Source organism: Cynoglossus semilaevis, chromosome 12 (assembly GCF_000523025.1).
Source record: "Cynoglossus semilaevis isolate Cse_v1.0 chromosome 12, Cse_v1.0, whole genome shotgun sequence".
In the NCBI taxonomy this organism is placed as follows: domain Eukaryota; kingdom Metazoa; phylum Chordata; class Actinopteri; order Pleuronectiformes; family Cynoglossidae; genus Cynoglossus; species Cynoglossus semilaevis.
The window spans coordinates 2,464,413-2,481,485 of NC_024318.1; the positions used below are offsets into that span (position 1 = coordinate 2,464,413).

General features: G+C 43.3%; 2 protein-coding genes across 2 annotated transcripts in view; one reads left to right on the forward strand and one right to left on the reverse strand.

Moving 5' to 3' along the window:
• The window catches only part of LOC103386982 (uncharacterized), a 22,344-nt gene extending 15,888 nt beyond the window's left edge, over nucleotides 1-6,456 (reverse strand). Inside the window, exons 1-2 of the mRNA XM_025060666.1 lie at nucleotides 6,321-6,456; nucleotides 4,667-5,037 (exon numbers count right to left, since the gene is read on the reverse strand). Of these exons, the coding sequence (XP_024916434.1) occupies nucleotides 4,667-4,745 (79 nt within the window). The 5' untranslated portion in view covers nucleotides 4,746-5,037; nucleotides 6,321-6,456. The remainder of the gene's footprint in view (nucleotides 1-4,666; nucleotides 5,038-6,320) is intronic.
• A 148-nt stretch (nucleotides 6,457-6,604) lies between these two features.
• LOC103386983 (coiled-coil domain-containing protein 85C) lies at nucleotides 6,605-16,458 on the forward strand. Its single transcript, XM_008321435.2, has 5 exons — nucleotides 6,605-7,082; nucleotides 7,982-8,636; nucleotides 9,042-9,470; nucleotides 15,205-15,262; nucleotides 15,690-16,458. The coding sequence occupies exons 1-5, from the start codon at nucleotides 6,807-6,809 to the stop codon at nucleotides 15,703-15,705; spliced, it is 1,434 nt and encodes a 477-aa protein (XP_008319657.2). The 5' UTR covers nucleotides 6,605-6,806; the 3' UTR covers nucleotides 15,706-16,458.
• Nucleotides 16,459-17,073: the final 615 nt, after the last annotated feature.

Consider the following 17,073-nt stretch of genomic DNA (forward strand, 5'->3'; position numbering starts at 1 on the left):
TTCCTGGTGTCAGTTCAGTCCAACAAAAATGAGGCAAAAATGATTTTCCTTAAGACACAGGTTTCAGTACTACATTTGCAGGCTAACAGTAGCTTATCTTAGCTTTAGTGGTGCACGGCATCAGCTAGTTGTAGATCGCATGTAGCCATGTCAGATGAAAGTTTAACCAAACTAACTATTAACCTGTTGTACTAGTGAATATTTTTAGTTTGTAATGTTCGTGCAACTCTATTTTAGTTAGTTTTATTAACTTAATTTTACCCTAACCCTAACCTAACCCATCGAGATGTACGGTACAGTAGCATTAGGAATCCTCTAAGAGCCATATAAGGGTTTTTACAGTTATATAAGAAGAATAAGAAGGAAAAGAAGAAGCAGCCGAAAAAGGAAAGAAGAAGAAGAAGAAGCTGTTGGATCTTCGTTGACAGAACTGCTCAGGAATGTGTGTTTATGAATCCAAGAATGTAGAATCTAATCGTGTCTTCTGAAATAATTACTGAGAATTCGAGTGCGTACGACGTAAACCAAAGTCCAGGCTTTATTTTATCAGCTCTTCTCTCTGGTTGACTTTAATTACACGCTGAAGTCACTGCTCCTAATAGGACCAGCGTAATTCGACCCCGTGCTATTCTGACACAAACCCATAATCCTCTCCAACAAACACCTTCAGCTGGACAGGTGTCGCCCTGATCCAGCTGTTCTAAAAAAAAAACAACACCAACAAGGTTTCTATCCTGTAATTGTCTCCGCAGGCTGACTCAGCCCATTTCCAGGCTCTGGGCTTGACTAAGCTCCAAACATATAATTACTCTTTAGCCCCTCACCGGTGCCCCCCCTCCCACCCCCCAGGACTCATCCTCCCTGTCTGTCTCAGTACGTCCTCCAGCCGTTTCCCGTTCTATTCACAATCACAGTCAGATTCCAGTGGGTGGTAGTCAGCTGACGCTGCGGTCAGGAGGGTCAGAGATCTCAGAGCTGCAGGTGATGAAGGGGAGCAGAGGTCGAGACGGCCACGAAAAAAACTATTTTCAAGCTGCCCCTCAGGTTAAAGGGAAAGTTCAACAATCGTTGTGGGGTCAACAGCAGCCACCGAGGCGGGGGGTCGTGGGGGGGGTGATCAAACAGACGCAGCACAGGTGGAAAGAAAATGAAAGTGTTTGACACCAGACGTCTCAACGTTGTTCAGCAATAACGAAAAAAAAAGTTAGATTTAAATGAACCAAAGTCCTTTATGAGTTCTTGTATCAAAGGAACATAGAACTTTTCTTCGGTTCTGTATAATCTGAGGAAACTTTGACGTCAGATCTCTGGCTTTTACTTCACAACTTTCTGAATAAACAACAAGTTTCAACAATGTTTAGAATTCCATGCTTGTAGTACAGTTACTCCAAAAACACACAAACCAACAACACAGCTCTGCCCCAGCAGGAGAGGTACTACTGTACACACACACACACACAGATGCAGTAGTACAGTACATTAAACAGACTCATCTGTCAGACCATGGCAGACTGAGAACCCTCCTGTTCTGGAGTGTAAAAGCCTGGAGGATGACACCAAGACCCCCCCCCCCCACCCCCACCCCCCACTGAGCTGAGTTCTATCAGACCCCATTAAGATAAGACAAGAATGTGCAGCAGCGTGGACTTCTACTCAGGCTCTACTATCACTTCTCATTTCTTTCTAATCCAGCCTGGACAGTGACAGTAGATGAGGTCCACCAGTGAAGTGTTCAGTCAGACGACACAGAACTCTGAGAGCGGAGGATGAACGTGGAGTACCAGACCACTGTGTAATACTACCACAGACAGTACATAAGAACTCAGCCATGAACTACCAAAGAAAACAAGAGTGGAGGAAATTAAAAAACATGCCAGGAGCCGAGGACACAACCTGATGACACACAGGTGAACCAGAGAAGTCGACGCCAGACAATCACAGAAAAAAAAACACTGGGACCAGAAGTGGAACCAGACAACAAGGTGGCAGCGTTCCACTTCATGGCCTGCAGCTGTCGCTCTCTTCATTTATGGTCTGGACGTGGTCAAAACGCTCCGTAGCTGCGTGTCCAGGCCCGTCCAGTTTGACTAGGCTACAACCACATACGTCCTCCATGCAGTCCAACAGATCAAAGGATTTATGTTGTAACTGATATAGAAATAACCCCAGCTGTGGTAGTTATCACCCTGGCCACTATGTTCAAATAATTGCTAACTAGTTAGCTGCTTAGTGCTAACTTGCAGCACACCTCTGTGCTGGGCTTCATTTATGGCGTTGGTCGTTGTCTGAATGCCCCACAGCTGCCCCACTGTGTCCAGCTCTGTCCCACATAGACCACAGGCCAATGAAGGAGACAGAGCGTGTAAACTCAAACTCTCCCAAAGTTCCAGGTGAAGCACTGGTCAAATTCTGCTCTTGTTTACTCACGTTTACTGCTCCATTCTCCTCAACAACTCAAATTCCTCACGTCTGAGTCCTACAGCCTGGGTCAGTATAGACTCTGGCCTCTGCCTCACCTTTACATTTTTCAACTGTTAATCACCAACTAAAAAGGACCGCTTTGTGTCCAGCACTTTAGTAGAGTTTTTTTTTTAAGTCATTGAATTTTAAACCACAACAAAACGTGACAGAACCAGCCGTGAACCAAGTGTGGTCGTCATCAAGGTGGTCTTCTTCTGCTGCACAGTGAACTGCTGTGGTGAACAGCGTGAGTCGCTCTATACCAGCCTCAACAATGAGCAGACTCATCAATGCTCCTGCTGTAAACTGACTGCAGGATCTGCTGCTCAGCAGGTGTGTTGGCCTGCACTGTAAAAAATAAAGAACATTTTCATTTCTACTCAGAGTCTCAACATGTTGTTACACAGCGATCTGGGCCCAGGTTGACATTTACATGTCATTTAAACCAATTATATTGTCAACAATGCGTCAAATCAGAGTCTCAACATGTTGTTACACAGCAATCTGGGCCCAGTGAAAAAAAACATTTTAACTTATCAATTACATCTTCATTGTGAAATTATTATATTTTTAAAATGTAATTTCATGTGAAACAATAAAAATGTTCAAAGTTAAACACCAACTTAAAACTGTTCCTTTTACTACTCATATTTTTTAGTTAGCAGGAACTTGGAACTGTTGTTCAAGAACTGTTGTTCTACCATGTTTGTTCAATCTGAATGTTTTAAACGTTTAAATCTCTGTCTGACGGATCAAAACGCCCCAGTTTGTGATTTTCTCTCTGGGTTCAGTCTGGTTTGGTTCATTGTTTTGATTTCACTGACCACAAACTTTTAACAAGTTTTAACATCAGTGCAGATTTCAAGTAGTGGTTTCATTTCAAAATAACTGTTCATGACGTTAACATGTTTTCTGGATAACAATAACATAAACCCCACACACCCACATAAAATGTTTAGCACATAATTCTGCCATTTTAAGCTCTTTTTGTATTTACAAATTGTTTGGTTTAGTCTCACCACACTCAGCTGAGAACAGCTGCTTTACTTTAGAGCGTCTCTGAATAATAACGCTGCTGCACACAGCCACGGGTAGAAAACAGCTGATGCATATTATGGTGAGCATCAAGCAGCTGAAGGGACAGGAGCCGGTGGAGACCAAAGAAAATAATAATAATAATAAATCATTTTTACACTGGAGGGGTTTAGGTTTTGCTAATACTTGTCTGCTTCCCAGAAAAACATCAAACTTATTCTCATGTGAGCTCAGTGTTAATTGTTTCAATCTAATATTAGTTGCTTACATTTGAAAAGTGAGGCATCAGTGGAATAATAACGTCTGTAACCACTGAGGCTAAAAGTGCTGATTTTCTCTATGGAGTTTGGTTTAGGGGAGACCTGACTCTTGTCCTCCTTCTTTGGTAGCTGCTTCTCTGTCGTTAAAACAGACACGGAGAAGGTGGAGCAGCTCCGTCGTCACGACCAGACAGCTCTTCAAATTAAATTTATACGAGCACACCAAAAAATGCTGCGGTACGGTGCAGGGAGAAGATGAAAACAAGATAATCAGGTCTTCAAAAGTTGGTTTGGGTTTCTCTTATGTGTTTACTGCGTTTGCTGTGTAGAAAGAAAACTCAATTTGCAGCCGCGAGAATTTAATTAAACTTTTACTGAATGAGAAAAAAAAAACCTGAATCCTGTGCCACTGATGCTGTGAAACTCCCAGACACACACCACAGACTTGTAACCCCAGAGGGCAGGTCTACAGACTACAGAGGTCTACAGACAGCCTTTGACCCCAGGCAACAACAGTGGTCAGTGGACAGTGTAGAGATTTGTGTCTTGGTCTTTCCATCTGATAAATGTGCATGTTTTATATGTGAAGTTGTGTATTGTTAATTCTTGACATCCTTGATGTATTTGGTATAATATTCCACTAATTCTGTGTCTAGACTTGAATTAATAGTTTTAAGGTTTCAAGTAATATTTACATCTGACTTTTGGCTGATATTTTAGGCTAGTCTGTGTGACTTTAACTTTTTCTTAGTGTCTTAGTCATGTTATTGATGCTGTTCTGTTAGCAGAGCTACTGTACCTTTGAAATACATTTGTGTGTGAAATTTCAAAGTCTACGATCATGTTGTATTTTTTCACTTTCAATTTTCCAATAGTCGTAACAGTTTTGTTTCTCATGAAACGGACTGTACCTTTTCTCCACGGAGCCAGAATGGAGATGGACCTGTGCCAGCTGATGACCAGTCCACTTTTCTTCTTCTTCGTGCTCATGTTGGTGTCAATAATCCCTGATGTTCGGAGTGAAGTCGGTTGGTAAAAAGAGGAGAAGAATCCTCAGATGTTCCTCATATTTGCTGAAATGTTTATTTTTCCTTGAAGTTCAGTCCATCCTTGGAAGATTCCCAGCCGTGGACGTCCTCTCCTCGGGTCATTGTATCTGTGCCTGTCCTCACGTGCTGGACTGTCTGTCCACGGAGCGTGTGTCAGTGTCTGTGTCTGTGTGTGTGTGTTTTCCACCAGCTGGGTGAGTGAATGGGGCCAGGTTCCAGAAGCATTTAGGGTCCTGAGAGAAGGAGGAGGAGGTGTGGCAGTTAGCTACAGGAGAGAGGAGGAGGAGGAGGGGAAGGAGGAGCAGAGGGAGGAGGAGGGAGGACAGATTTACACTCAGCCTGAAGGCGAATGGGGAGGTGACGAGAGGCAGAAGACAGAGGAGAGCTGAGGAGGGAGGAGGCTGAGATTGTAGGAAGATTTCACATCAGTCACTGCTTCACATCAATCAGAAAACAGACTTCAGTGATTCATCATATTTAACAGCCACTGAATAGATGAAAAGATGAGAAGTTTACGTGAAGAAATATAACTATTTAACTATAGAAATTATATTATATACTTACAAGTACTATGACTTCTCTATTATATACTTACAAGTACTATGACTTCACTAGAAGTACCACTGAATAGTAACAGTAATAGTAAGAAGCAACGGTAACAGGACTTTAGGTAAAAACATGTAAAGTGAAGAACAAAGATATTAAGGTGCACAGTGTGGTACTGCATATAGGGCTCACACTTCTGACACATCTTCAAAGTGTTGCTCTAGGCTTTGAACTAAGTGTGAGGATAGTTTTAAATTAAGCTGGAATTGTGACCTGACTTCCTCTGAATTCAACCCAAAAGACATAAATTATACAGCTATATATATATAAAAGCTGAGTTACCTACAACTGTCTTAAAGTTCACGCCTGGTCAGTTGAGGTCAACCTTGCCAAGGCTGTGCAGACCTTGTCTGTGAACCCTTGGGGTTAGACGGAGGTACTGCACAGGATTACAATACTTTTTGGTTGATTACATTGTTTGATGTTTAATATTGTATCCTGATTTTTCAATGAATCAAAACATGAATTTATGCACCTGTGTGTTAATTGTTAATTTAAATAAAGTATGTATGTATATTTAAATGACAATCCAACTGTGCACATTATTTTTAATTAGGTGATTTCCGCGTTGTGTCTCTTTCAGTCTGGGGGTCCATGAAGAGAAAACACCCAAAATATTTTTTTTTAAATTTTATACGGTCCATTGTTGCCATCGCGTGGTTCTTAGTGGCATTACATTTTTTGTGCTCTCTTACTGCGCTACAGCATACATTAACATTTTGTCTTCTATAAATATATAATATTAATTGAGTATTCAAATACGTAAGGACAACGAATTATGTTCCTTTGTAATTTACCATTTTCTCGTCACATAGTTTATCTATAAGAACAGCAGATGGCGGCAGAGGACAAAACAAAGGGGAGGAGGCGGGGATGTGCAAATACAAGAGAGGTTTCTGTCGACACGCACCTCGTCATCCTGGTTCTCCCGGTGTTCACCTGCAGCCACCGCCTCCTCCTTCTCCTCCTGCGTCCTCCTCCCAGCGGCCGGTGTTCAGGTAGAGTGAATGACTGGTCAGAAGCGGAGCTGGACATCAGAGCAGCGACCATCTTCATCATCATTCTGCGGGTACAGTGATGCTCTGGCGGGAAGGATCCAGCAGCAGCAGCAGTACGAAGACTGGTGGTGTGATCTAGAAGCAGCAGCAGCAGCATCAGCAGCAGCAGCAGCAGCAGCAAACACCGGGTGGATGTAGGAGCTGCATCATGGGCGTGGGAGAAGAGAAGAAGAAGAAAAGAGCGGTGTGATTTTACAGATTTAGGGAGGACTGAGCTCAGCTGTGGGGAGGAGGAGGTTGGAGGAAAGTCCTCGGTGGCTCCTGGATTAGAGTTTTGGTTCTAGTGTCCTGTTCTGTGATTTTTTATTTTTTTAAAACCTTGACTTGAGTTTGGGAGGATGGAGAAAGGGTCTCAGCATCATCATCACCAGCAGCAGCAGCAGATGTCCAGGGGCGCAGACAGCGCTCCAGCATCAGCAGTGGTGGAGGAGAAGGAGGACGACATCTCCAAAATCCGAGACGAACAGCTGCTGAAGTGGAGCAAAGAGGAGTTGGTGAGGAGGCTGCGCAGGTCAGAGGCGGAGAAGAGGAGCGTGATCGTGGAGCACGGCAACAAGATGAAGGAGGTAAACCGGAGACTCCAGCAGCACCTGAAGGAGATCCGGAGTTTGAAGGTGAGAGTGCGCGCGCGTGCACGCGCCCACTCGTCCGTTGCATTGTTACAGAATTTTGTAGACGCAGTGGTTGAAATGTGAACTTCATAGAACCTAATATATTAGACCCTTAACTCTAAGCAGGTAATGTTTAGTATTACCTCCTAAGTTTGTGTGTATGTTCGTAGAACCTCTGACAGAAGGGAAGTCAGATTCAACCCTGAACTAAAGATCAGCACATCTGTAAATATGACAGGATTGTCCTCAGATGATTGGTTGGCAGTTTTGACCTCAGTTCAATGAGACGTTGTCATCTCTCCTATCACTGACATCATTTTGGTTTCCATTTTCTGGTGACAGCGACGCCGGTACATGGGATGGTAATCTCACTCCCCCTAGTGGCTCGTGGAATCTGATTTGTATAAGTATTAGCTGAACCACTTGTTGAAAACAGTAATATATCGGTGTTTTTTTTTAGTTCAATTTAAGCAAAGATTTAGTCCTAAAATTCGTTTTACCTAATTCAACAGTACTAACTACCACTAGTAATCTAATTACAGGTACCTTTTCTTCTCCGTGCTGCTACATAGGTCTGTAATGTGGTGTTTTAATGTTGGTCATACTGGTGGTGCAGTGGAGAGACAAACTGGTCATTTTTTGTGAGTGATGTTGGGGAATTGATCTCAGTTATTAAATCTATATTTAAACCATGTTACTGGGAAACTCATATTTTAGAACCCAAGTCAAAACAATTCTTTTTTTTACGCTGACTGGTTGCATTTCAAACCCTGTAAAAGCAAAATGCAAATAGTTCCTAGTACTGTAATAGTTCCTGCTACTTCCTGGTGCTGCTGCAGCAGAATGAAGCCTGGAATTACGGACATCTTATGACTGACTTTTCTGTCCCTGAATTAAAACAGGAAGTGAATCAGAAGCTGCAGGAGGACAACCAGGAGCTCCGAGATCTCTGCTGCTTCCTGGACGACGACCGGCAGAAGGTGAAGCGGGTCCTGCGCGAGTGGCAGCGTCTGGGCCGCTACAGCGCCGGCCTGATGAGGAAGGAGGTGACCATTTACCTGCAGAAGCTGAAGGAGCTGGAGCAGCGGCAGCTGGAGGTGGTGCGGGAGAATCAGGAGCTGAAGGATGTGTGTCTGATGCTGGACGAGGAGAGGGCTGCTGCGGTGGCAGCGCTGGCTGAGGGTGGAGGTGGAGGCACGGGTGGTGGGGTCGGACCTGGCTGCAGGAGTTCCATCGACAGCCAGAGCAGCTTGTCTCAGCTGGGTGGAGGTGTCTCCGTGGCTGGACTTTTGCGAGACGTCGGGGATGGAAGCAGCACCTCTAGTGCAGGGAGCACCAGCAGCCCCGATAACCCCCACCACAAACCCCCAACCCTGGGCTCAAGCGGATCCGGGTCGTCCTATACTTCGTCAGATCACATCAAAACCAAACCAGACGATGTGAGTCAACCAGTAGGGGGCAGGAGGAACAGCTCTGCGTCTGAATACCACACCTTCCCTCAGTCTTGCCGTCCACGTGGCGGTTCTCTTACCAACCTGGACCCTTGCAGACCCCGAGGTCACGCGGCGGTGGCAGCGCTGGCTGAGGGTGGAGGTGGAGGCACGGGTGGTGGGGTCGGACCTGGCTGCAGGAGTTCCATCGACAGCCAGAGCAGCTTGTCTCAGCTGGGTGGAGGTGTCTCCGTGGCTGGACTTTTGCGAGACGTCGGGGATGGAAGCAGCACCTCTAGTGCAGGGAGCACCAGCAGCCCCGATAACCCCCACCACAAACCCCCAACCCTGGGCTCAAGCGGATCTGGGTCGTCCTATACTTCGTCAGATCACATCAAATCCAAACCAGACGATGTGAGTCAACCAGTAGGGGGCAGGAGGAACAGCTCTGCGTCTGAATACCACACCTTCCCTCAGTCTTGCCGTCCACGTGGCGGTTCTCTTACCAACCTGGACCCTTGCAGACCCCGAGGTCACAGCCCGGAGAAATACAGCAGGTCACCTACCAGGGTACCATGTGACCTCAAGTCCTGCAGCAGTGACTTGTTGGCTCAGAAACAGTTGCTCGTTCCAGGCCAGGCATCGCCAGGCTGCAAAAGCGGGGGCACTAAATCCAGCCCTGATCTGAGTCACAGACACAGGCAGGTGAATGCAGCAGGGGGCGCATGTCTGGGATGTCTTGAGGTGAAGCAGCCGGGGGCGAGGACACCAGAGCTCATGAGGAAAGGCCGGGTGATCGTCGGGAGTCCAGAGTCCATACGACACCACCATCACTGCCAGCATGGACCTGGGATGGAACACAGCAAGGGAAGGTACAACAGTGTCTCCCCCAGCAGGGATGGGGGACACCGCAGGCTCGTGGGGGAGGAGTCAAGCCCCCACCACCACAGTCTTTACAACGGTAGGAGCAACATGGCTGTGAAATGAGCACTTCAGTTTAGTTTGTGTTAGACAGAGAGTTCAGAGGTCAGACACTAAATCACTAAATCACACATTTAAAACAACTAACGATGACAACAGATTTACAACTTCTGCATCTCTTGACGTAGGATTGTGTTTTTCCTCTATGGACTTTTGTGTTGGGAACAGTTAGATATTTATCAGCGCCACGAGAACATGCAGGGACTTTATTATGGATTTGGTCCATGAATAAAAAACCTGCATTTATCCACAATGGGCTTGATAACATTTATTAATGACAATGAACATTTCCAAAGGGATATTCAGTTACTGTTCTCAGACACAATGCTCAGGTTTTTGCTGAAAGCAGCAAAAACATGGTTTTAACTGACATAAGGAGTTTTTATGTGTGTGTGTGTGTGTGTGTTTTTATTTTATGTTTTGTTATAAATTATAACATTGGTGTGGTAGTGCTTGAATGTACATATAGTGAACGCTTTAGGGTCAAATCTAAAGTTGACTGCAACAGATGGCACGGCTGCATGTTTGAATGTATATTATTCATTGCGTGCGGAATTCTTACTTGTATATTTGTGAGTGTGTGTGTGTGTGTGTGTGTCTTTTGCATCTCTTGTGTGTGTGTTTGTGTGTGTGTCTTTTGCATCTCCGTGCAAGTGAAAACACAGCAGTTTCTGTCGTTCTCAGATGACCTGAGCTGACATTATTGTGCAGAAAGTATCCAAATGTCAAGCACAAATGACCAACACTGCATTCCTGTTGCTCAGCACCAGGACCTACTGACACCAGCGGCCATTTTAAAAGACTAATTAGTCATTCATCAATGGCATAAACTGCTGCCTCCAGGGAAAAGTCGCAAAAAAGATGGATTTTGCAGCAGGTTTTTGAAAAAAAAAAAATACCCAAGATTATGACATTTTTTTTCAACCAATCAGGAGGGAGTATGAACTACCAGCTCCGTACAGTACATTCACACAGCGAGGCATCTAGATCTTGACCTCACACTTCATGGTGACTAGTTCTGAGAATCAGTTCTTACTGGTACAGTCTCTAACACCTGATTGGTGGAAATATCAAGAGTTTCTTTCATTTTCATATTCGAAACAATCTTAAATCAATCAATCACTTTTGTAATACTTATACACTTTGAATGAATCTTTCCACAAAATAGAGTTTAAACAGAGAAACCTCAGATGATTTAACTTTGTAATGCAGACGTGTACTTCACAAACACACACACACAAACACACACACACAAACAGCCAGTTGTCAAGGGAGCCCTAAATATATATTACATCCCTGATGCTATTATTAAACATAAGCCACACTCATACCTGCAGCTTTGCTGCTGTCACCCAGATAAGCCCGACAGCAAACACACACACACACACACACGACCATTTCAACTACTTGAACAAGGCCAGCTCTCGACTGTCACACGCTGTGTTTCATCACCACTTACACACACCAAACACTCAGACAGCTGAATGGTTTTTTTTTTGGCTCCACATTTAGCAAATGTTTTCCAAATGCAAATCACTGAACAGGAATCATTAGTTGTGCTTTTTTTTTTACAGAGGTGGAACCAAATCCATCTGGTTCACATCAGAGACAAATGGTTCCCAGAAGGTCTTTGTTCCTATTAATAAAACGTGACTGATGTTGTGCAAAATCAAAGAAGCTTAAATAATACACTCACTCGTCTTAATGTGTTTCTGCTTCTGTTTAAAACATAACAGTGTGACAACATTTATTATTATTAATATTTCATCATGACCAGTGTTAGCACTCATCATGCTAGCACCGTATAGATGTAAACAATCCAGGAACATGTCGGCCATGTTTGTGTGTACTTTTGTTAACATAACAAAATAAGGAAATCTCTTTAAACTGTCTTGTCAAACAGGTTATGATGAGTCAGTAGTTTTTAAAGGTTGTCTCTGGTCATACAGGGTTGGGTTTATATCATGACAGTTGTAGGTCAAAGGGCAGATGATGGATACTAGGAGAAACGGCTCGGGCTTAAGTTCGGACAATTAGTTCTTATCCACTAGCCACAAATCTCACTGATGAGACAGAAGTCTTTTTTTTTTTTTTGTTCGGCATTAAAATTTAACGCCCCAGCCAGATCCCTCAGTTGAACTTTTATTTGGAAATCAATCTCACCATCATGAATCTACAGCCTGCTTCCTCCTGTCCACACTCAGCCCGCGAGAGTGTTTTAGGCCCCGCAGCGATGCTTCTTCTCAGAAGAACCCATAAAACCTAACAAGTTATGGCCGGTGTAAGTGAATCAACTGAACTGAGCTGAAACGTAATAGAGCTGCTTCACAGCCGGTTGAGCAGAGGAGAAACAACCCAGGAACATCAACTGTGTTCATCTGTACCACTCTGTCTCACAGTTATCCTGACATTCAGTAAAAAAATAACTCATCGTTCGTCTTCGTTGTAGCATTTAGATACAGAAACTGATGAACCTTCAACTAAACCCTGCATTTCAACGCTGTTCTTATTGTTAGCATCAACGCAGGGCCAGTGATTAACGAAGGATTTTCTAATTGATCTCAGGGGGTTTAGAAGGTCTGACGTTCCCCTCACACAGACTGTGGACCAGCAGATCAATATCAGCTGATTCATCACCTAAAACACCACAGTGTGGGATTAACACTGCTGGTTTGCACCAATGGTCAGAGGCCACGCTTTTCCGACAGATTTAAAGGAAGGATCAGGGTTAAAATGAAGCTATTTTCTAAGCTTTAGTTCTAATTTACCATATGTTCCCTGACTTTGCCCTAACTGCCCCGATTATTGATGAGGGAGTCGGTGCTTTTCATTAGCAGTGGGGGAAAAAATGCTGATTTTATCTCCTGTGACATGTGTTAGAGTTAAATTAAATCTCATCTCCTCCCGTCCCCACCACTACTGGTCTGTTCAGATGAAGCTCCAGAAAATGATGGACTTCACTGGCTTTCATCCCAGTGTGGATTCTCCTGAGGAGACATGGTTGGACGGGATCGTGGTGACCCTCAATGCCAGCAACAACGTGTCCTCACAATCTGTTCCTCTGGCTGCTGTTAGCTGCTCAGTCTGTGCTTTGGTTTTGAATCAAGGGAGAATTCTGGGTTGGTTTTCCACAGTGACGTTAAAAATTATTCGGAGAGACTTTATTTTAATTCTAAAACTCTGTCTAGATATTTATAAACCATTATAAATAAATACATTTTGGCTAAGATTAAGTGAAATCATTATTTTACATGTGTTGTTTTTTTTCTTTTTGTCCTCACTTCAAGCCATGATTTAGCTAATTTATAATATTTTCTCTAAATAACTTTAATTTAACTAAATACTTATTTGGTGAAATTGTAAATTACATCTAAAAGATTTTTTTAAATTTTGCTACTATCTCAAGGCTAACTCTGGCTGGCTATCTCCAAAACACCAGACAAAGAAATTGTTCTATTTCTTGATTGGTTACATCTAAATTATTTCCTTACATTTTAAAAAATATTCCACACTTTTAAGTCTGTCATACCGTTCTTTTGTACCTTGAATTATTCAGATTCCAGTTCCCATTTTTCTGCCTCAGATGGTTTGATTTGTCTAATTTAATTTGAAGTTCTCCTCAAAGTGATAAAACTCACCACCTTCCCAATGTTTCCTTGTCATAAATCAGAGAAGATTCTCATTTTAAAGACACGTCTGTTTTACCCTTTATTACGACTTCTTCCCTGTGTCTGAGGTCCTCACCTTCATGTGACTGTAATATTCCTTGTTTGCTTGTTATATTTTCACCCAGTTTTTGGACCCACCTGTATATTAGTTATTATTGCTAGAAGGTAAAAATGTCTCCTTTTGTCTCCAGTCTTTTCATTTTTTAAGTTTTCTGTTTCCACCGGGGCCAAGATTTAATTTTCATCCTTCTCTCACTACATGGAATATTTCTTCCTGCAGCTTCAATCAGAACATTCTCTGGATTTCCCCATTTCCTCTGCACAATTTGAGGCCTGATTTTACAAAGTTATTACGCTGCTGTAGCGTCTGTAGTTCAGGTTCAAGACACGTTTTCAGGCAGTCATTAAAACAAGTCTGACAGTCGGAAAATAAGGCTTAAAATTTTTCCACTTTAGAAAAGAGTTACTTAATAAATCAACTATGTATTGACGATGTATTTCTCATTCTACTGTATATATGGTGTCTATATTTACTGTAACAACCATGTTATCCAGGCTCTTGAGACCTTGAAGAATAAGCTCTTCAGTGAAGTGGTTCTCAAAGGGAGGGGCATGGAGCAATGCCACAGTCAGGACACAGCACTGATGTATCAAATCTAAAGGTTTTTTTTTAGTTTAGATTTCTATTTTGTCTCTTTTGCCTATTTTTGTTTGGACAAAAGTAGTAAAAGACAGTTGTCAAATGTTGCGTCCGATCAAATAAAAAAACCAGAGAAAAGCTGAGTCCAGTTTCCTCGGTGGACTTCAGTCTGCATCACCGTGCATTTTCTCAAACTGCTGCATATAACGTAGCACTCTGCAAATGTCAGCACGTTTGAGCTCTTTCAGTCCAAACTCTAATGACCAGCCCAGTTTGGTCTCTTATTAAATCCTCTTCTACATTTTTGTTTGTAGAGAAGATGAAAGACGGTGATTTTTAAAAGATTAAGAACTAATTATTTTTTCAAGAAGTTTTTTTTAAATTATTCATAAAATTGTTCTCGAACTCCATACACACATTTCACGAAGGGTAAAAGCGTTCAAGGATGAAAATATATTTTAGTCTTGTTTGAGTAAGTGGGCGAAAAATACACACACACACACACACACAGTGATGACGGTCATCGAGGAGGTCAGTGAAGGACAGTTCAGCTGAGGCTGACAGCTCAGGTGGACATGTGCAAGAACAGGCGTGTGTGTGTGTGTGTGTGTGTGTGGAGGCTAACTAGGCCAACAGCTGCCTCCCTGGTCATTCATCCCTGCTCTACTTTGATGCTCTGACTGAAACAACAGGAACATTCTGCATATTTATAAGAGCTTCTATTCTACAGCACTGACCAGTGATCAAACACACACACACACACACACACACACACACACACACTGACAACTGCTCACAAGCTCTTTGTAGATATGTTTGCTCATAACACAATGTGTGTTACACTGAGGTCTCTTTTAAACAACGTTGTCACTGTGTGTGTGTTCATTTAAATTGATTTAAATGGTGTGTTTTATGTATGTGTATGTGGCGTCTGTGGGGGGCGGGGGCTCTTTGATGGCCTATGAAAGACCTCTCCTTCTATCATGAAAGGGACTGTCAGGTTCTGATGACTCTTCTCCAAAAACATGGATTAACACACACACACACACACACACACACACAGACCAGAACGATATCCGCAGCTATAATAAAAACAGGTAACAGGTGTCTCTCGTCTCCGTCAGACGATGGAAGAATCACAGACGCAGCACTGACAGCTTTCATGAGGCTCAGACAGGAATAGACGTCAAATCTCAGGTGGCCCACGTGGTAATTGGTACAGAACGTACAAACCAAAGAGAGTGGGCCTCATCATGTGCACTGCACTGTGGACGCCACCTACAGGGGGGGGGGGGCATATATTTCAACTTCATCTCGTGCAGTCGACCTTTAAAGGTTCTAAAGTGATGATGGAGTGAGGAATAACACGTGTGTGTAAACATGGATGTGTGTGTGTTTCTTCACAGCTCTGATTTCTGCCGGCTGCTGCACCAACGCCTGTAGGAATGTCAAACTATGGGATAGGTACGTTTCACACACACACACACACACACACACACACACACACACACACGGGTTCCCACGGTGAAGTAAATAGTTCTAACAANATATATATATATATATATACACACAGGAACACAGTTTTCTATTTTAATTTTGGAGGTTTTTTTAATGTGAGCTAACTTCAGCCTGTGTCTAATTTGAAGCTGCTTTTCCTGCAGTTTTATATCAGATTCTGCACCACCAGATAATTCTGTCTTCAGGGACACAGGACACACGGTGGTCAGACGTTTCCACGACCTTTCATTCGTTCTAATTCCTTTTCCTGTCATGTAACGTGTCAGCACTGGGTTAATATTTAATGTTAATAAAAAAAGTTGTGCTGACCACACACACACACACACACACACACACAGGTGCACTAATGCACTGTTTCTCCTCTGTCTTTCAGCTTTGATGCTTCCTGACCCTGACAGGTCGCTCATCAGAAACTGCTGCAAATGATGCACAAAAGAGAGAGACTGAGACAGAAAAGGACAGAGTTCTGGTTCTGATGGACGTATAGAACAGAGGAACGTGTGTGTGTGTGTGTGTCCACATGATCCAATAATAACCAGATTGATGTGAAACATCATTCAGGATTAGCCAACCACGGCCAAGGGAGGATGTGGAAGAAGACGACAAACAGACAATTAAGAGACGTTGGACGTTGGACAGACCACCACCGCTCTCTCTTTCTCTCCTCGCCCTGTTCTTTGTGCTGCTGCTGCTTCTATGCATTTCCTGTAAACAACCAACAACCAGACTGAGAACCCAACGTGAAGGAAAACGATTTGTTACTGTGTCGCTGAAAAAGGAATTTTTGTACGGCCAACAAATTTGTCCTACCTCTTTGAAAGACAGAGACCTTGTGTATAGAACAGACGGACGTCACTCTCCTCCAGTGGGTTGATCAGGACTACATCTATGAACAAAACCTTCCTCCTACACCCTACTCCTCCAAAAAAGAAATACTGAGTGAGAAGAGCAGATGCTCTTCCTCTGAGGTCATGATGTCACATGCAGTGACTCACACTGTCTTATTTCAACAGAACAGGAGATTTGAGTTTCACATTTATTCAGGATCTTGGCTCTGAGTTGGTCTGTCATCAGATTACCAAAGAGTCCAGCTTCAAAACTACAGCCTCTGCATCATGAAGTATTATAACACATAACAGGTATCACTACAGGTAGAGTAGTACAACAGGTAGAGTAGAGTAGAATAAAGCCCTACTCTACTCTACTAAAAGTATTTTACTGTACCACAGTACTGCACAGTTACTGTGGCCCACATCAGAAACACAATCGTCATTAAACTTATCTTATTTGACGATTACTGTCCATATTTGGGACACACAGAGTGTGGACTCCATCCTATTCAAACCGTAACCAAACCAGCGAGATGATCTTTGGTATACAGAGGCAGGAGTGGGCCATGTTTGGTTACAGTGCACCCACCATGTGAGAAACGTGTACAGTACAGTGGCCCATACCTGGTAATCAGGTGTCTAAAATGTGGGCCACAAAGAAAACCTTATTCACCTGGTACAGAAATGTGACTGGCCCACGACAATGAATTAATGAAGGGCCTGTGAGTTGCCCACGTTTTCCATCCCACCACCAGAGGGACAACGTTTGTCGTACGTAGCCCACACTTTAGTTAAATATATGGCCTTAAATCCGTACTCGTATGTGGATCAAGTGAATAGGTTCGTGTGGCCACTTTCTGTCGTGTGGGATGTGACCCAGTCGTTACTATTTACAAATGGACATCACGATACGACCCACATCCAAAG